At 38.7% G+C, this 18,909-nt stretch overlaps 1 protein-coding gene across 4 annotated transcripts in view; it reads left to right on the top strand.

Annotated features, from left to right (window-relative positions):
- The window catches only part of FAM114A2 (family with sequence similarity 114 member A2), a 28,900-nt gene that overhangs the window by 4,925 nt on the left and 5,066 nt on the right, over positions 1 to 18,909 (top strand). For all 4 annotated transcript variants that reach the window (XM_036014210.1, XM_036014209.1, XM_036014208.1 and 1 more), the window contains exons 5-12: positions 5,470 to 5,561; positions 6,713 to 6,847; positions 7,584 to 7,742; positions 8,337 to 8,460; positions 12,719 to 12,798; positions 16,129 to 16,248; positions 16,741 to 16,880; positions 18,676 to 18,748. In XM_036014210.1, coding sequence (XP_035870103.1) covers positions 5,470 to 5,561; positions 6,713 to 6,847; positions 7,584 to 7,742; positions 8,337 to 8,460; positions 12,719 to 12,798; positions 16,129 to 16,248; positions 16,741 to 16,880; positions 18,676 to 18,748 — 923 coding nt within the window. The remainder of the gene's footprint in view (positions 1 to 5,469; positions 5,562 to 6,712; positions 6,848 to 7,583; positions 7,743 to 8,336; positions 8,461 to 12,718; positions 12,799 to 16,128; positions 16,249 to 16,740; positions 16,881 to 18,675; positions 18,749 to 18,909) is intronic.

Below are 18,909 nucleotides of genomic sequence, written 5' to 3'. Positions count from 1 at the left end.
GAAAGGGCAGTTGGAATCTTTGGCTGATAGAAGTCTGTGTCATTTCACCACTCATGTATCACTTCACTTTCTTCATCTGTGAAATGGGATGATATTATATATTTCAAAGGATTTTTATAAACCTTAAATAAATAAGGCCATGAATGTAGAATGTAAAAATTGCCCATTATATTGCTTGCCACAATTAGAGTTTAGTAAGAGTTCGCTGAATTTGAAACTATCATGGTACGAGAAAATATTTTAATGTGTTAATTTTGGGGGTGTATTTTTGTGCTTGGACTTTTATGAAGATGAAATTTAATTCTGGAGGCCTGCCTTAGTCAAGTAGAAACCTCTTAAGCCTAAAGGACAGAGTTATAACCAGGGATCAAGAATACCTTGCATCACAAAATAGAAGGCTTTTTCAGGGTCTGAGTTTGCTTTCTTCATACCTCAGAGGCTTTCTTATCTCCCATTCTTGCTTTCCTCTGCTCATCTGTATCATTTTTCTTTCTAATCACTGACTTTCTCTGCTTGTTGTCTCCTGCTCCAGCTTTATATTGAGTTCTAATATAAGTACCCATCAGGTGCTGTTTGGTATTAGTTATTTCTATCTTTAAATTCCCAGGAGAGAGAATTATATCAACCTAAACTTGGATCACGTGCCCTTACAAGGTCAACTCTAGTTACAAGACAAGATCACATTACATAACATGATCGTAAAGGACTACATGAATGAGTTGGTAACACTGTTCTTACTCATATCTGCATCACACTACTTTGGCTGCAAGGAATAGAATATGTGACCAAAAGTCAGTTTATTTTTCTCATGAGAACTTCAGAAATAGGCTGTTCCAGGTTAGTGGCTCATTGATGGCAGAGTTCTGCATTGGCTTCTCTGCAATTTTCCTTGTCTCTTTATGGCTGACAGATAATACTGCAGCTCCAAGTATAGTGTTCTAATACAGCTCTGCTCCAAGTCAGGAAGTTAGTGGATGCCATTTATCCTTCCTTTGAAGAGGAAAAGTTTTCCCAGCAGCCCCCAGCATATTTCTCAGATTTCAGTGGCTCTAACAGGATCTTGTGTTTTTGCTGTAGCAGTAAGAGGTGCTGGGAGAGGGAGTTTTGGTCATAATAATAAATCTCCATATCAGGAGGTAGGCTTAGCAGTCAAGGAAAAGGGGATTAGAAATGGCTTTGAATAGATAACAGCAATGTCTTCCACAACACCTAAAAGTATACCACACAAGCCATGTTTTAAGAAGGGCATTGAAAAATTCGAGTGGAAAAAACAAAACAAAACTGGAGTGAATCCTGAAAAGAGTGAGCAGATAGACAGAACTACTGTTTTACGAGAGAAAGTTGAAGGCATCATGGAAATCGAATCTGGAAATCTGGGAAAGGGAGATTGGGAGAATAGGTTGGCTCTTTTCATGTGTCTGAAGACTACTCTGGAGAAGAGGTTTATTTGTGGCTCATAAAAAGAGAACTATTATTATGGAAAGTTACGTGTACTTAGATTTTAGTTTAATAATGAGTTTTTTTTTTTAAATTTTATTTATTTATTTTCAGAGAGAGGGGTAGGGAGAAAAAGAGGGAGAGAAACATCAATGTGTGGTTTCCTTTTACAGGCCCCCTACAGCCAACTCAGTCATGTGCCCTGGCTGGGAATTGAACCAGCAACCCTTTGGTTCACAGGCCAGCACTCAACTCACTGAGCCACACCAGCCAGGGCTAATAATGAGTTTTTTAAAGAGTTACAAGATTATGAAGAGAACTAAAGTTCCTGAGGAGGGGGTTTAATTCCTCTGGTAAGGGTGTTGTAGCTGGGAGGTCTCTTTTCAGAACTTTAAAGGTAAACCAGAGGCCACCAGTGGAAATCATTCAGTCATCTTTTAGGGATGGGGTGGGAGTGGAGTGTTTGATCTAAAGACTAGGGTTGAATATACCTGATAATGTCAGGAAAGACGAGTAATCAAGGAAATAAGACATGTGTGATGTAACCTGGGATTCACACTATTTGTTGAGAGTTTACGCTTCCAGTGTCCTATCTTTATTCTTTTATGCTTTTTAACCCCACAGTCCTTTGCCATTTCTAAAACTGTCAGAATGTGAGAAATGAATGCACTAATGGGTTAAGGAATAAAGCATGTTTTATGCTTGCATTTGCATCAAATACTCATTTCCCTTCCTAGTGTAATTAAGCATTACCTTCAGGCATCAAAACTATTGTAGGAAGATTATTTTTCTGAACTCAATTCATCCTACTAATTCATTCAACAAAAATTTATTGAGTGTCTACTTGTGTGAGGCACTATCGTAAGTGCTGTGGAGATATCAGTGAACAAACCAAACAAGGTTCTATACTTCAGTGGTAAAATGAAATGAAAAAAATAGAGAGAGGTTTTTCATTTTGGATCTAATGGATGAACCCATTGTTGAAAGAACTAACCAGCGCACAAATCGAGTAAAGCCAGATGTGGCTGAGGTTCAAGCAAAGGACTGGAAACTTGGAGCAATTAACGTTTTCATGAAGGAAAATATTTGGGTTGGATCTTGAGAATGGGTATGGTTTTGACAGATGGAGAAGCTGTGGTGCAGGGAGTTTGAGGTTAAGGGAACAGCATGTATAAAAAATAAAAAAGTGAGAGGGCATGAGGGTATCTGGGAAAGAGAGAAACCCAGGATTTGTGTAGCGATGGAGGAGAGACAAGCCTGAAAAGTGGGTTACATGTCCTAGGGATTTTTGTTTATCAAGAAAAATCACTTTTAAAAAACTTTGAAAATAGCATTGCTCATTATAGAAAAACTTAGTAAAAAATAAAAAAAGAAGTTACAAGCAGCTAAGTGAAAAAATCAGATTCTATCCAGAAATAACATTTGGTGTACATCATTCCAAAAATTTTTGTGAATGTGAGTAAGCACATTTAGAAAACTGTAATTGTACCTACTTTTAAAAAAGACCTGCCTTTTAAAAAACCCATCATGTTCTGTGTCAGTAACATGCCAACATCATTTTTAATAGCTGCAGGGAATTCCATTTATGTAGGTGTATTTTGAATATATAATTAATCATTTTTGAAGCATTGTGCACAATGTTAATATTCTTATACTTATGTCTTTTTGCAATTAGTTTTTAATAGAAAATTCTAACCCTGGAATTGCTAAGTAATGGGGTACTCTCAGGTAAAATTTAGATGCAATTTGCCAGACTACTGTCTAAATAACATTTTTGAAGAGGAAAAAAGGGAAACCTTTCCCCCCATTTATATTCCATGCATGTTTAAGAATGTGGAGAGGAGTCTTGTATATTTATCCACATAATTACCATTTCTGTTGACCATTCTTTTGTTCACCAGCTGATTCCATTTTCCTTCAGCTTTAAGAATTTCCCTTACATTTCTTATTGGTGCAGATTTGCTGACAGTGAGTTCTCTCAGATTTTGTTTGAAAAAATTCTTAAGATATTTATTTATTTATTTATAGAAAGGGGGAAGGAGGGAGAGAGAGAGGAAGAGAAACATTGATGTGAGAGAGAAACACTGATTGGTTTCCTCTCGCATGCGCCCCAGTGAGGGGCCGAACCCATACACTAGCCATGTTCCCTGACTTGGAATCAAACTGGCAACCTTTTGCTTTGCTGAATGATGCTCAGCCATCTGAGCCACACTGCTCAGAGCTGTTTGAAAATGTTTTTGTTTCCATTTTTAAGGATTTTTTTTGTTTATCCTTCCATTTTTAAGGATAGAATTCCAGGATGACATTTTCTCCCTCTTTTATCACTTTAAAAGTGGCATCTAATTGTGTCTGGCTTACATTCTTTCTGTTGGGAACTGGCTGCTTCTACAATTTCTTTTTATCACTGCTCCTCAGCAGTTTTGATTCTAATTTTTTTTTTTTGGTGTTTATCTGCTATAGATTCATCAGACTTCGTGGATTTATGAGATATAATCAGATTTGGAAATGTTTGGCCATTGCTCATGTAACTTTTCTGTTCCCAGGTTTTTCCTGCTAGTGTTCCAGGCACACATTTCTTAGACAGTGATTGTCCCACAAGTTCAAGTTCACTGCTGTTTTCTTTTGCTGTGTCTAATGCTGTTAAGTCCATTCAATGACTTTTTAGCTTCAGATTGTATTTTCAACTCTAGAAATTATATGTTTCTTTTTTATATCTTCCACTTCTCACTTCCTTATGTACATATTTTAGTGTCCTTGTCTGCTAATCCTATCATCTGTTATTTTTATTAATTTTTTGAATTCGAGGACCTGTATTATGTATTTTTCTAATACGTGTATACATATGATAAAGTTTAATTTATAAATTAGGCACAGCTTATCTCTGTTATTTGAGTCTGTTTCTATTGACCATTTATTTAACTGGATGCTGGACATCACAAATATTACGTTGTTGAGTAGATTTTGTCATCTTTTAAAGGGTGTGAATTTTGTTTGGCAGGCAGTTAAGATATTTGTAGCTTACACTGATCCTTTTAAGACTTATTTTTAAGTTTCTTTAGGGTGAATCTGAAACAGCCATTACTCTTAAGTGCTAGTTTAGCCCTACCACTAAAGCCTCTGGTCTGTCTGAAGTCTCTACCTAATTCCAAGGTGTTAAACTAGGCCTCTCTAGTTAAACTGTGGTTGGTCAGAAGTCAGATGTCATGTAACCTGGCATGAGCTTTGGGCGTTGTTTAGTTTATAGCTCCATGGTAGTTTTTGTCTAGTATCCTGGAGTCTCCCAGTGCCATTTAGCTCAGTATTTAGCCTAAGACTGAAGAACACTCTTGCATAGGTTCCTGGAACCCCTTACCTCTCCATACTCTGACTTGCAAATTCCAGGTGCTTCGGCCTTCCTAGGATAAAACTTAAAATAGACTAGATTTGAAAAAGCCATGTTTACTGAGCTGTAATTTACAGACAGTAAAGTTCACTCTTCTTAAATATGTAGCTTTACATGTTTTGACATACATACAGTTCTGTTTACACTGTAATCACAGTCCAATATTATTATACAGATAGTATTTTCTATATATAGGCAATCAAGATACAAGAATGTAACAAAAAAAAAGATGCAAGAATGTTTTCATTCAAAAGTTCCCTCATGTGTCCACCTACTCTCAGTTCTTGACAATCACTGATCTCAGCTTGCTGACTCTCTAGTTTACTTTGTTCAGAAGATCATGTAAATAGAACCACACAGCATAAACCTGTTGTGATATATACTTGCCAATTTTAAAATAAAAAGGTAAATAGCTATCTATATATCTCTCAGTTATTTGTTCAAATACTGGATTTTATTTCTGAAATGAAAATGAAAAAAGCTATTTTACCTTTATTTTAAAACAAGTAAATAGTTTAATAAAACAAAAAAGGCTAATACCTTGTATGTGGGAAGTAGGGTCTAGTTTTTAAAAATTCACATAGGTGCTAACAAAACAAAAGTATTTATGAGCCATCTCTTTATGTCTGCATATCTCCTTCCTCCTGTAGGGGAGACAAATGCCAAAGAGAATGAAAACTCCTCCCCAGTGACTGGACCGTTTGGTGTATTCTCGACCATCTCGACTGCTGTTCAGAGCACAGTGAGTATAAAATGCAAAGTGTTCCTCTCCCTTCCATGATCACACCGGTTTCTGTCCCTCCTTCTTCCTTGAAAAGCCGTGGGACTAATTACTCTTATGGCATTCCAAATCACTGAAGATCAGTTACTTTGATCTTAGGGATAGAGTGAGACTACTTGAAAACTTGCTTTAAAGGAGGGAGCGGGAGGTGAAATGTAACAGAGAGGCAGTGTACATCATATTTTATGGACTAGGGGTTCTTACTTTGGTGGCCATAGAAAACTGCTTTAAGAAAATATTTTCCTCGTAACTGCATCTTTTAGGCAAAGGGGAAATATTATATTTATGATGGTTACTTGTAAAACTATATATGACTAGACACATTTTTTAAAGGGTAATATAAACATCTTTCCTATATGAGGGTAGATAGGCAGTACTTTCAAATTTTAACTTTTTATTGAAGTGTAACACATTTACAGACAAGTGACATCCTACATGTTCAGTTTGACTTCTCATAATGTGAACACATTCAGACTAACGAGCAACGTGGTGGTATGTCAGATGGCCCCTAGGCTGTTTCCCCATCATCTGTGCCTTCTGCTCTTGCCTGTCAAGATAGCCATAGTCCTGACTTCTGCCATCGTAGACTAATTTTGCCTGCTTTTAAACTGTACATCAATGGAATCATACAGAATGTATGCTGTTGTATCTGGCTTCTTCCACTCAACATTACATTTATATGATTTATCATGGTGAAGTTTGTGTGACGTATCTATATTCTTTGCTATGTTCCATTGGGTGACTGTGTGATATTTATTCATTCTGCAGTTGGTGAGTATGGGGGTAATTTCTAGTTTTTAGCTTTTTTACAAAAAGGCTGCTGTGAGCATGCTTGTATGTCCTTTGATGAGCCTCTGTATAAACATCTACTGAGTATGTAACCATGTGTGGAGTTGCTGGGTCGCAGGACATTCATAGGTTCAGCTGTAGTAGATGATAACAGTTTTCCAAAGTGGTTATACCAAATTATATTCTCACAAGCACTGTATGATTGTTTCAATTGCTTTATATTCTTGTCTGTACTTGGTATTGTAAGCCATTATTTTATATAGTCAAAACACGTAGGTGTCTTTTTTCAGTATTATTGTAATGAGATTGCATGTGTTTCCTAGGGAAAGACCGTTATCAGTGGGGGTTTGGATGCCTTAGAGTTCATTGGGAAAAAGACAATGGATGTAATAGCAGAAGGAGATCCTGGATTTAAAAGGACCAAGGATTTAATGAACCGGAATTATACACTGTCTCAGGTACTGTCTTTACCTGTTTGCTTTCTCTTTCTGTTTTTTTTTTTAAGTTATTTATTTTTAGAGAGGGGACGGGAGGGAGGAGGAGAGGGAGAGAAGCATCAGTGTGTGGTTGTTTCTCACAGGCCCCCTACTGGAGACCTGGTCTGCAACCCAGACATTTGCCCTGACTGGGATTCAAACCGGTGAGCCTTTGGTTCACAGGCTGGCACTCAATTCACTGAACCACACCAGCTGGGGCCCTGTTTCTATTTTGATCTGTATTTTTGCCTGTTGTAACTTGGGATGCTGTTAGCATTTCCTTTAGGGAAGTTTTTAATAATTTTTTAATTAAGGCTTGTGTGTGTGGGGGTGGTGGGATAGGAGAGGTGGGAGTGCTCAAAAGGTTAGAAAACTCCCTTGTTCTTTTTTTCCTCTGCTTTCCTTCTGACAGGAGCCTCCTGTCAGTGCAGTGTAAGATGCCAAATCCTTTCAGAGTTGTTTATTAGATTAATATTTAAACTACTTTCAGAGAAACACCTGGTTCCTTGGGTTTATTTACTCTGTCTGGAATCAAATTATGTGTGATCATTTTTTCCCTGCGGCTCCTAAGCCTAGCAGATTTGAATCACAATGCCAGGAATGAAAGGGTAGTAGGTTTATACTGTTACTCATCTCAGCTTTTTGTCCCTGGACTCTCAAAACTCACCCTTGAGCTCTCATTACTTGTTTCAGGGTAATACCTCTCTCTCTTTTTCAGATTTTACGAGAGGCGAAGGAGATACAAGAGCTGTGGACCACCAATGAGGTTACTATGGAAACAGACAAGAAAACTCATTATGGGCTACTCTTTGATGAATTTCAAGGCCTTTCACATCTAGAAGCTCTGGAGATGCTTTCTCAAGAAAGTGAAGTGAAGGTGATTCTAAACCAAAACTTTCAACTGGAATAATCTTTAATAGTTTCTTTTCTCTTTGTACAGTTAGAAGATGAAATTTCAGATGGAGCCTTGAGACTCTGAGAATACTGTGCTGAAACAAACTAGAAACTAATGCTTGAACTAATAGCTAGGAACAGAATGAGTCAAGTGTTATTTCTCTAAATTTAAACAAAAAAGGGAAAAATTAACAAAGAAGTCTTAATAGCACATTTGTTATTTTTTCTTCACTTTGGTCTTTTTTTTTTTAAGTTTTTTTGGCTTAAGCTGCCAATTTGGATATAGTTCGCTGTTAGCTTTTAATTAATTCAAGACTTTTATTTCCCCCCTAATTTCTAAGCCATTGTTAAGCACTAATAATTTGCAGACATTTCTGCCTTATATTATTTTTGGAAGTACAAATTCTACCTTTCTGTAATGACCAGCTTGTATTGAGGTTCTTAAGGAATAGATTGTGTTGGCTAGTGAGCTCATAATTTGATTTTAATTTGATCTATAGCCTCTTCTTCATTTGAGAATGTTTTTCTTCTTCTTTTATATTCCCACAACTTATTCTTTTATGTTATATTGATTCAGGTGAAATCTATTCTTAATTCTCTAAGTGGAGAAGAATTAGAGACTCTGAAACTTGAATTGGATCAACTGAAAGAAGCATTTTCCCTAGAAGAGTTCTCTGAGGAAGAGGAGGAAGAGAAAAAAGGTAATAGGAAAAGCCAGCATGTGAGTGGGAAGATGTATGTAGTGTGTTTAAATGCACTGTATTGCCTTTAAAATAAATTACTTTCTCTCTAACTACACTAGCCTGATTTTACTTTTTTCATTTAGTATTTTCATGCAAATTCTCTGTAGCCTTGCCCCTTGACTAGACATTGTCGTGAGCAGCTGGCATTGTGTGTGTGTCCCCATGACAGCCCTCTACCCCCAGACTCTGTAGCTTCTCCACAGAACAACATATTGTTGTAGCAGACTGAATGTAACAAAGATTTAAAGACCTGTCTGTAAATTAAACATTAAAGAGTTTTGCAAAGATTTAAAACATGGCATTTGTATCACTGAAATTTTCCTTCTTTTGGAAAATATAATATTCTTAAAAAGTATGTTAATTATTTTTAAAAGTATATTTGTGTTAATGAGTAGTGGGTTTATTGTTATTTTAATGAATTAATAAATACTTCAAACATTTTAGTTTGAAATTTTAAAATGATACATGTTGATTTGATATATAATATACATTAAAAAAGAGTATTTGGGGTTCTGAGAAAGTTTTAAGAGTGTAAAGGGGTCTGGAGACCAAAAGGTTTCAGATCTGCTAAGTTAAATTCTCATAAACTGCTATACTTTTAGAAATGCCTTTGTTTTTTAAAAATTGTGCATTGTTATTTCCTTCTGTGCATTTACCTGCCCATTTTAAAATTCTCTTCACTATTATTGAGCTTGCCTCTGATTCTCTTCTCTAAACCTCATTTTCTATTTCTAGTCTGTTACGAGTGGAAAACCAGATAACTCCTTTTATTTAAATAGTGTGTTAGAAGCAGAGTGCTGTGGGTGACAATCTTAGGATCTTTCTTGTGAGAGATGAAGTAAAGTTGAAGAATGTGTGGATTCTGGACTCAGATGGATTTTTCTTTTTTGTTCCCATTTGTGTTCTGTGCTGTGTTCTAAGAAGTCAGACTGGTTGGTTACAGAATCCTGATAAGAAGTGGTTTTTGAAAGTAAACTTTTGAAACTGCCTTGGGGTATTGAGAAGACAATACCTCAAGCATGGGGGATGAAAGCTGGGCTTAGGCCTGGGTTCAAAATCCAGATCTACCATTTACTAAGCCATGCAGCATTGAGAAGTTACTTAACACTGAGTTTCTGTTACTTCAACCGTAAGAAAAGGATACTAATTCCTCTCAGATTGTTATAAGGACTAAATGAAATGTTATACGTAATTTGTGCTACATAATAAGCACTCGATAAATGATGGATATTATTTTTATTATTAGGATGGCATAAATACAGGGTCTGAGAGAAGTAAGGCCTGCTTGAGTGTGGTTGGTAGGGTAATAATATGGATGTAATGATTTATAGTTTTAATTTGAACATTTACCTAAAATGTCATGTGGTGTGCTTGAGTATGATATTGTCATATTGTAGAATTACATGCTTATTATTTTATAATAAAAGATTTTGTAATAAAAAAGGGGCATTATTTTTGCTGGACCCAGTACATAGAGATCTGCATTTTAAAAGTCTCACTTAGTGGGAAACCCATAAATTAATTTTTATTTGCTTGAGTTTCTTTAGTGTTCCTAACCAAGGCCTGGTGTGACAATCCCTAGTTATTTATAAACTTAAGTTGTTTGTACATAGTGCTGTTAACAATATTTGTTCAACTTAGTCAACATCTGGCTTTTGCATAGTAATCAGAAATCTTGATCTTTAAAGACCATTTAGAGGACTCTAAGGAGATTTCAAACAGATCGATTTGTGTTCTGTGATATTTTTCTCTTCAGTCCATTTGCCAGAGATCAGGGCTCTGCAAAAATGGCCGTGGAGTGCTGCGTGCCCCTGTTCCTAACAGCCCTCCCCAGTGAATTTGGTTGAGAATGCAGCCTCGGTATTTAATTATATCTCAATGAAGTGGATAAAAAAAGAAGTGGTGGCAGCAGAGGGGAGAGAAAACCACAGAAGCTGGTTCTGGTGACATTGGCCATCTTTATATCCATCAGCCTATAGCCCTTGCCCCTGTTTTATGCAGCTGATCATTTCGCTTTGGAAGGAGACATGTGGGGAAAAGGAGACATGTTTGGAAGGGAGATGTTAGCCTGTCTCCTGAGTCCCTCCAAAGCACTGGCCCTGTCTCCTTTCCATCCTTGTATACTTTTATTCTAGTGCAACAGCTGCTTTTCATGCTCAGGCCTGTGGGGGAATACATGACAATGGTCTCCAAACATTTTTTCATCAACTCTTAGCAGTAAGAGCTTTTTGAGCACTTAGATATTTCAATATTTATAAATTATACACATTTAATACTATAATAATATATTATTTACATTCTAAAGTATACCCTAAAATAGAATTTCTAAAAGAATGAGATAAATGTCTGTAAATTAAAGTTTCATATTTTTCTCCTTGTCCTCTACTGGATTATTTTGTGATTATACATCCACCCCCTTTGGGTGCATGTATCCTAGTGTAGATTCAGATTCATCCCTTGCACTCACATAAATTTGAGCTTAGCTGGGAAAACAAAATGCCTGCCTAAGAATCAGGTTTCATACTTTTAGACAGATACGGCTAGGAGTTGCTTCTGTGAGTTCTGTCAGTTACGGTAGTATCGTTTAGTGAGATCAGCTTTTCCCAAAGCCGTTATACCCGGGACCACCAAGCCATTTGACTTCTCTGCCTTAACTGCCAAGAGAAGGACAGAAGAATGGCAGATGGAGAGAGAAGAGCCAAGATAGGATTTTTTTACCCTAAGGATTTTGAAGAAAAAGCTGCTCTGAAGCAGTAGTAATTGGCCCTGATAAACCGTGAGGTTGGTGCCTAAGAAAGACTCATACAGATTGTTAGTGCTAGGAGATTTCTGTGTATAAGAGTTCTCTCTGCATTCTGTAGTATGCATTCTGTAGTACAGAGAAGCCTTGGGCTGAGCTTCAAAGGGGATATTGGATAGGATTTAGATGAAAAGGGTGGAGAAGACCATTTTCTGCCATTTGTTTGTGTGTGTTGTTTTTGATCTTGACTCACCTGTTTACATGTACGTTTCCATAATGTGAGTATCCCGTGTTCCCCATCGTCTCCCACCAGGCCTATTCCAGCAGCATCCTTACCATCCTTTCAACATTGTGGAGTCTCTTTCCTCTTTGTTTTTATCCACCATTATTTTTCACCTGCATTCTGGATTGTCACCTTAGCCTTCTTGCCTCCCTTCCTGTTCCCCTTTCAGTCCACCCCTCACCCCCAGGAGCCAAAGTTGACCTTTCTAAAATTTAAATAGGACATATCTGTCTATGTTTAAAATCATTCAGTGGCTCCTCATTCCCTTAATTAAAAGTTTGAGTTCCTCAGCATGATTTATAAGGCCCCATATTACCTGGATCCTGCTTACCTTCCTAGCTTCACTTTACCCTTGTTCTTTCTCTTATATTAAGACATTCCCAAGCCCTGGGTGGTGTGGCTCAGTGGATTGAATGCTGGCCTGTGAACCAAAGGGTCGTTGATTTGATTCCTAGTCAGGGCACATGCCCAGGTTGCAGTCCAGGTTCCCAGTAGGAGGTGTACCAGAGGCAAACACACACATGAAGTTTCCCTCTCTCCCACCCTTCCCCTCTGTCTAAAAGTAAATAAATAAAGTCTTAAAAAAGAAAAAAAAGATACTCCCAACCATATTAAACGTCTAACCATGCTTTCCTTCACCTTGGATCTTTGTACTTGTTTTCTGTGCCTGAAACTCTTTCCATTCTCCTAACTCAACTTGTACTGATTTCCTTTTGTTGCAATTTAGGATTTATATTGGGACACTTCCTTGGAAGCACATGCATAGTACTTGCTTAGGACCCTGCCTTCACTAGTGGTCCATTTATACTTCCGGGATGTAATACAAAGAGCACAGGATTTGAACTTGGGGTAGAAAGGCCAAAATTTGACTCCTAATTTGTTATGAGATTTATGGGAAACAAATAAACCTCTTCAAGTTCTAGTTTCTTCATCTCAAAAATGGGATAATGACACACTTTTTGTAAGTCCATTTCAAGAATTCATTGATATATTTATCAGAATTCTATAAGCACTAAAGCACCATGCTCATAATTACTGCTATTATTATACTGCTATTAATACTACTGCTCCTACCACTCCTCTTCTTGTCTTCTTCTTGCCCCACCCTTCCTGTCCCCATGATCCTCACTCCCCTGTCTTTTTCTACAGTGTTTTTATGGGACTTTTCTTTCTTTTTTTTTTTTTTTTTTTAGGGGATGAAGACTTTACCAAAGAGATAACAGAGCTATTTTCCCAGCTTCACGTCTCCTCCAAACCAGAGAAACTTGCCAGGGTAAGTGGTTATTTCTTGGTGATTTTCTTTTTCATTTTTTACTTGCATGGATTCAGTGGATAAAGAAGGTAAGGCTGTAAATTCCTAGCGAGGATGTCACCAAAATTGAGGGTATATTCTGAGTTTCTGCCTGCTTCCTGCTCTCACAGATTAGCATGCTAAACTCACATCCACACCCCCTCCCATTCCCCCGGAACACACACATGTGCCATTCCTCACCTGTTTTTATTTCGTGTGCTTTGGTTGTCTGAAAGTTTAAATTAGGTCACAGAGTTGGTCAGCTAAAGTTGGCAGTGCTCACCAGCCTTCATGATACCAATGGGCCAGCTTCTGTTGAGGTTTTAACTGTTTGCAGCACTCTGAATGTTTCAGAGAACATTCAGGACTGTGGCCCCAGCCCTTAGGAAGCTAGAGGTTGCCATTTCCTAGAGCCCAAGGACTCAGGTAATGACCATTTAGGTTGTGGAAATAAGAGAGTCCCATGGCCTAGGCCTTGGTCTTAGGTGGTGGTACCTGAGCTGTCTTTACACATCTGGAACTTGGAGGGACTTCAGGCAAAGCCTGTTCCCAGAGCAGCACCCACATAGTTTATATGCTAGTATCAGCTAATGGGACGTTTAACTGGATCTTGGGCTGCCTGCTGCCTCTTCACCCTCCTCTCCCGCTCTCCAGAAACATTTTGGGACCAGTTAACACCAGGTATCCATTGCCTCCTCGCCAGGGACAGCTGGTAGCCCCACTTTAAAGGCTCAGCCCTAATGCTGTGTCTGTAATAAAAACTGAGATCCCTTCAGTTCTCAGTTGGAATATTCTCAAAGTGTTCTCTGGATGCCTGTTGCCTGGTTACACCTCTGAACACATTCTGTCTATAAGTTACTCAAGTGGATGCCTTCATTTAATTATAATAAACATTTCCTTAGAAACCAGGACTCTCTAAGTTGCAAATGACAGAAACTCAAGTCAGACTGGCTTAAGCAAAACAGGGCATTTATTAGCTCAAATCTAAAATCAAGGGGCAAGACTGGCATCAGGTATGGCCCTCTGCCCAGAAGCCTGTCCGTCTCCGTCTCTTGACCTGCTTTCTTGTTTGGCTTTGTTGTTAGGGAAGCTTTTCCACACGTTTATAAGATGACTACTGAAAGCCTCAGGGTAACTTTTTCCCATTGAGTAACTGCAACAGAAAGATTTCCCCTTCCCAGTAATTTTATCAGATGTCCTCAGGCTGATGCCCACTCACCTGGCTTAGGTCACTTTTTCATCCATGAACTAATAATCACTGGGCTGGGGATTAATATTGTTAGTAGCTAAACATGAGTTGTTTGTCAACCCTTGGAGGCAGAGGATGGAAGCAGCCCCACCCATACCACATGGGCTGAGAAAAATGTAGAGCCTACTACCAAAAGAAAGGGGATGTGGAAGCTGGTTAGGTACAAAGAGTACCTGTTCTCTGCAGTGTGCCAGGCACTGGGTGTGCATATCCAACTAAGACACTCTGCCGCTATTCTCTGATAATGTAGGTGGTTTGTTAAGGAGATAGTCCCATGGTAAATGTCCATGTATTTTAGTGAGTACTAATGAAGGGATGCTCAGAGGACTGTGGACATACAAGGAAGAGTTGTTTAGATGGCCAGTCTCCTGGAAAGCCCTTGAATGTTACCTGGAAGAGATGACGTTTGAGTGGAGGGACTGAGCAAAAAGGGAAAAGGACTCATGGACATGGATAACAATGTGGTGATTGCTGTAGGGAGGAGGGTGAAAGGGAACTAATTAGTAATGGAAAAAAATACAATAAAGATTACTTTTTTAAAAAATAAAGAAAATTAAGAGCTATCCTGATTTAGGAGGGAAGAAAATGGGAAGGACATTCTGGACCAAGAGGATAGGTGAACAAAGAAAAGACATGTTATAGGGCATTCCTATCAGATCATCAAGGAGAAGTGGTAAGAGATGAAGCTGGAGATTCAGGGTTTAAAATCACGTGAAAGAATGTGATCTACCTGATGAGGAGCCGTTCATTGAAGGGAAGAGACAATCAGCTCTGGGCTTACGTAGAATCACTGGTGGCATTGTAGAAGATGGATTTAAGATGAACCAGACCAGAAGCAGGGAGACCAATCAGAGTGCTGTTGCCCCAAAGGGGATCTGATTTTAAGCAGGAATAGAGAGAAAGAGGAGGGGCTGATTGGAGAAGTATGTAGAGTAAAATCAGACCATCTTGGTGACTGACTGGGAAGGAAAGAATTTGGGTGGCTCACATATGTTGGCTTGGGTGACCAATATATGTTTGTTCCTCTAAAGCTCTGGGGAGTAAAAGAGTGTTAAAAACTTTGGGAGAGAAAGGCAACTCAAATTTTGTACATGTTATATGGGAGATGCCTGTAGAATATCCAGATACATCAGTCCAGCAGGCAGTTGGAATCTGTTGTTTTCAGGAGAGGTCAGTGCTGGAATTGAGGATTTAGGAGTCAGCAGCAGGTAGGGAACAGTCAAAATCACTGCATTTGGGTGGGTGGGGAGGAGGATTAGGGTGAGACAAGAGCCAAGGCCAGGGCTCCAGGTAACACCGGTGGGTAAGGGACTGCCGAAGGGGGTCAGGACGTACAAGGGACTGAGGAGGAATGCTCATAAGGGTGGGGGAAGAACCAGAAGACAGTAGTATTACAAAAGTTAAAGGAAGCTAGAAACATCCCAGAGGTCCATCATCAGAATGGGTAAATTGTGGTGTTATGTATAAAATGAAATACTACACAGCAATAAATAAACATGAACTGCTGATGCATGCAGCAGTTATGTGGATAAATCTAACAGGCAGTATGTTGTGCATAAGAAACCAGGCACAAATTAGAACATACTTATGATTCCATTTACATGCATTTTAAGAGACATAAAATTAATTTATAGTGAGACAGAAGGATGGTTACTTTTCGATAGGGTGAGGAAGACTCCCTTTGAGCGGTATTGACTAGGAAGGGGTTTGGAGGACCTGCTAGGAGGATGAAAATGTTTTATCTTGATCGAGGTCACAGATGCATAGCCATATACACATGTAAACAGTTGTTGAGTTGTGCTCTGAGGATTTGTGCACTGTACTGTATGTAAGTTATAGCTCAGTTTCAAAAAAAGCGAAAGGATTAGGGAACTCAGGAAGCCATGAGTGGACAGCAGTGGTTAAGTGTTGGAGAGGGATCTAGTAAGTGAAGTACTAAAAAGCTGGATGTTGTAAACAGAAGGACTGGATTTCATGATGCCAACATGTTCTTGGTCAGTGCACAGCAATCTTGGTGAGCTGAATTGAATTATTGATGAATAGTACTCATTTTTTCTATTCAGGCAAGAAATACAGCCTATGAATGGATCAGGACATCTCTGGAGAAGCCATTAGAAGAGAAGGAAGGAGAAAAACAGTTGCAAGGAGAAAGAACTGAACAAATCGATGAAAATTCAATAGAGGTAACCAAAGCAATTAAGGTTTTTGTGGGGTTTTTTCCCCTTTTTTAAAGTTTTGGGATGGGGGTATTGCAGTCAGGGGTCAGGGACCTAAAGCGCTCTGCATTTTGTTGCTCTGCCATCCATGATTTCTACCTTGTTTTCCAAGAGTACACCGTCTTAGTTCCCAACTCTAGGATGGAAGGAAGGGGTGAAGAAAGAGACAGAGGGTACATGTGTGGTGTCCTGACGCTTTCCAGAAGCCGCCACAGGACACTTTAAATCTTTTGGTGAAAACTTAGTCACATGGTCACACCTGACTTCAGGGCAGCCTCTGTTTTTGCAGCTGTGAGTCCAGATGTAAAGTCACGTTACTACTATGTAAGAGGAAGAGGTTTACTGAAGGGTGTCAAGACACTAAATCTTTCAGTATGAGAGAAACAAGGTGGTTAAAAAAGAAAAGATTAAAAAAATAAAAAGAAAGAAACCTGTGCTTTGCTTTGTTTTGCCGTCCAGGACATCCATGCATTTGCAATCCGGAGCCTAGCAGAGCTGACTGCCTGCTTTATCGAACTGTTCCACAAAACAGCAGCTCTGGTTCTGCATGGCCGGGAACAGGAAGTGACAGCTATAGAAAGAAGCAGAACCCTTTCCCAGTAAGTAATAAGTATCCCTCTAAATGTTACAAATTGCTGAAAGTTTTCTTGGCTTATTTCCAAAATTTTAGAAGCTTTCAACAAGATGCAATGCTATTCATACTGTATCATTCACATATTAGATGTTTGCTCATTTTGGGTTTTAGTTAGTATGTAGCCAAGGATGGTATTTCTTTTTACTGAGCCATTAAGTCTACATTATAATTCTGCCCTTTTTATTAACTACGTTTTACTTTGAAAATTAGTTCTTCTCAGATTGTTAGCCTTAGTAGGAATAGGATTTTATATAAGTAAAAGCAGAAAACAGTTTTAAGAATCTTAATTCTGGATAATTAAGTTACTGAGTGCTAAGTATATGCCAGGTACCATGCTAAGGCATTTATATGTATCATTTCTAATTTTTATAACAACCTTAGATGATCAGTAAAGCTTTAAATGTGAAGAAGTACAGACTCAAGAGAAGTAATCTGCCCAGGTTATCCAGAGTAGGAGTTAAACCCTTTTTTTCCCCACTATATTGGTGATTTAACAAAAATTTCAAAAATATCCCTGGCTGGTATGGCTCAGTGGATTGAATGCCAGCCTGTGAATCAAAGGGTCGCTGGTTTGATTCCCAGTCAGGGCACATGCCTGGGTTGCAGGCCATGTTCCTGGTGGGGTGCGTGTGAGAGGCAACCACTCATTGATGTTTCTTTCTTTCCCTTCCCCTCTGTCTAAAAATAATAAATAAAAAATAGTAATAGAATTTATGTAGTCAAAGCAGGGAAAAGGAGAACTACTACTTTTAAATAAATCTCTTAATTGAATAACGAGAATTTCCACTGGAAAGACGTGTGAGAGAGTGTCCAGTACGCTATAATTGGGAGGGGACTTTGATGTCCTCCAGGCCTCTTTTTCACCTGCAGTTTTGATGCCCCTCTGTAACATCTCACAAAGAGATGCCTGGCTTTGTCTTGAACACCCTGAGGATGGGGGACTCAGAACCCCAGAGCAGCCTGCTCTGTGGAAAAATGGCTATTTCTACTGCTTGGAATGCCCTTCTATTCGTGACTCACTCCCTCACTGAATTCAGGTTTCCACTCCGTGCTGCTTCCTTTCACCACCCAGTCTAAACCAGTGCCTTCTACTCTTTTCTAATCCTTCGCTTGCTTTGTTTTCTTAGCTCATATCACCACCCAGTGTGTGTGTGTGTGTGTATGGGTATATGGATGTGTGCATGTTTATATGTATAGTATATATGTGTGTATATAAACACATACACACATCCATCCTTGTGTGTGTATATATATAGTCTTCCCTTTAATTAGCAAGTGAGTTAGAATCCGTGAAAATTTGGACTTTGCTTATTTACTGATCCATCCCCAGGACTTAAGAGTCAGGCACAAAGACAACTTCCAAAAGATACTTGTTGAATGAATGCGTATTTTAACTATATTTCTAAATGGAATGTAGGATCTTTTAAGCATCATCTTGTCTCCTTAAAATGTATTTTAGTTATTTTCTTTGATTTAACTTGGAAGTAGATGACTTTCTAGAGGATTTTGTAGGAAAATGTTTTTCCAAGGAGAGAACCTCCTCTTCCTGCTGCCTGAATGCTTACTCACGTGGGCCCTCAAATTCATCAGGCAGCTGACTCAGGCACATTTACTCCCTTTGAAAGCTTTCTTCTTCCACATTTAGTTCCAGGAGTAGTGATTTGTTTTCTTCTGGCAGTTGTTAGGTGTAGTTTATTAGAACACAGAGAGAAAGAAAAGCGAAAAAGGAGCCCTCCTGACATTTCCCCCTCCTTTCCCAGGATGACCGTGGTGCTGTGCAGAGAGCTGTCCTTGCTGGCTAAAGAGTTCACCACCTGCCTAACAACTGCTGGGGTAAGGGTGCCCGCCTGCTAGTGGGCGGATGTCTGTTTTGTTTCGTTTTTTAAAACAGCTTTATTTAGATACAATTTACATGCCATAACATTTGCCCGTTTCAAGTGTACAATTCAGTGGTTTTATAATATATTTATAGAATTATGCAACCATTGCCATAA

The sequence above is a fragment of the Phyllostomus discolor genome, chromosome 13, assembly GCF_004126475.2.
Source record: "Phyllostomus discolor isolate MPI-MPIP mPhyDis1 chromosome 13, mPhyDis1.pri.v3, whole genome shotgun sequence".
Lineage (NCBI taxonomy): Eukaryota > Metazoa > Chordata > Mammalia > Chiroptera > Phyllostomidae > Phyllostomus > Phyllostomus discolor.
The sequence above is the reverse complement of the archived record's forward strand: the minus strand, read 5'-3'. Positions and strand labels throughout refer to the sequence as shown.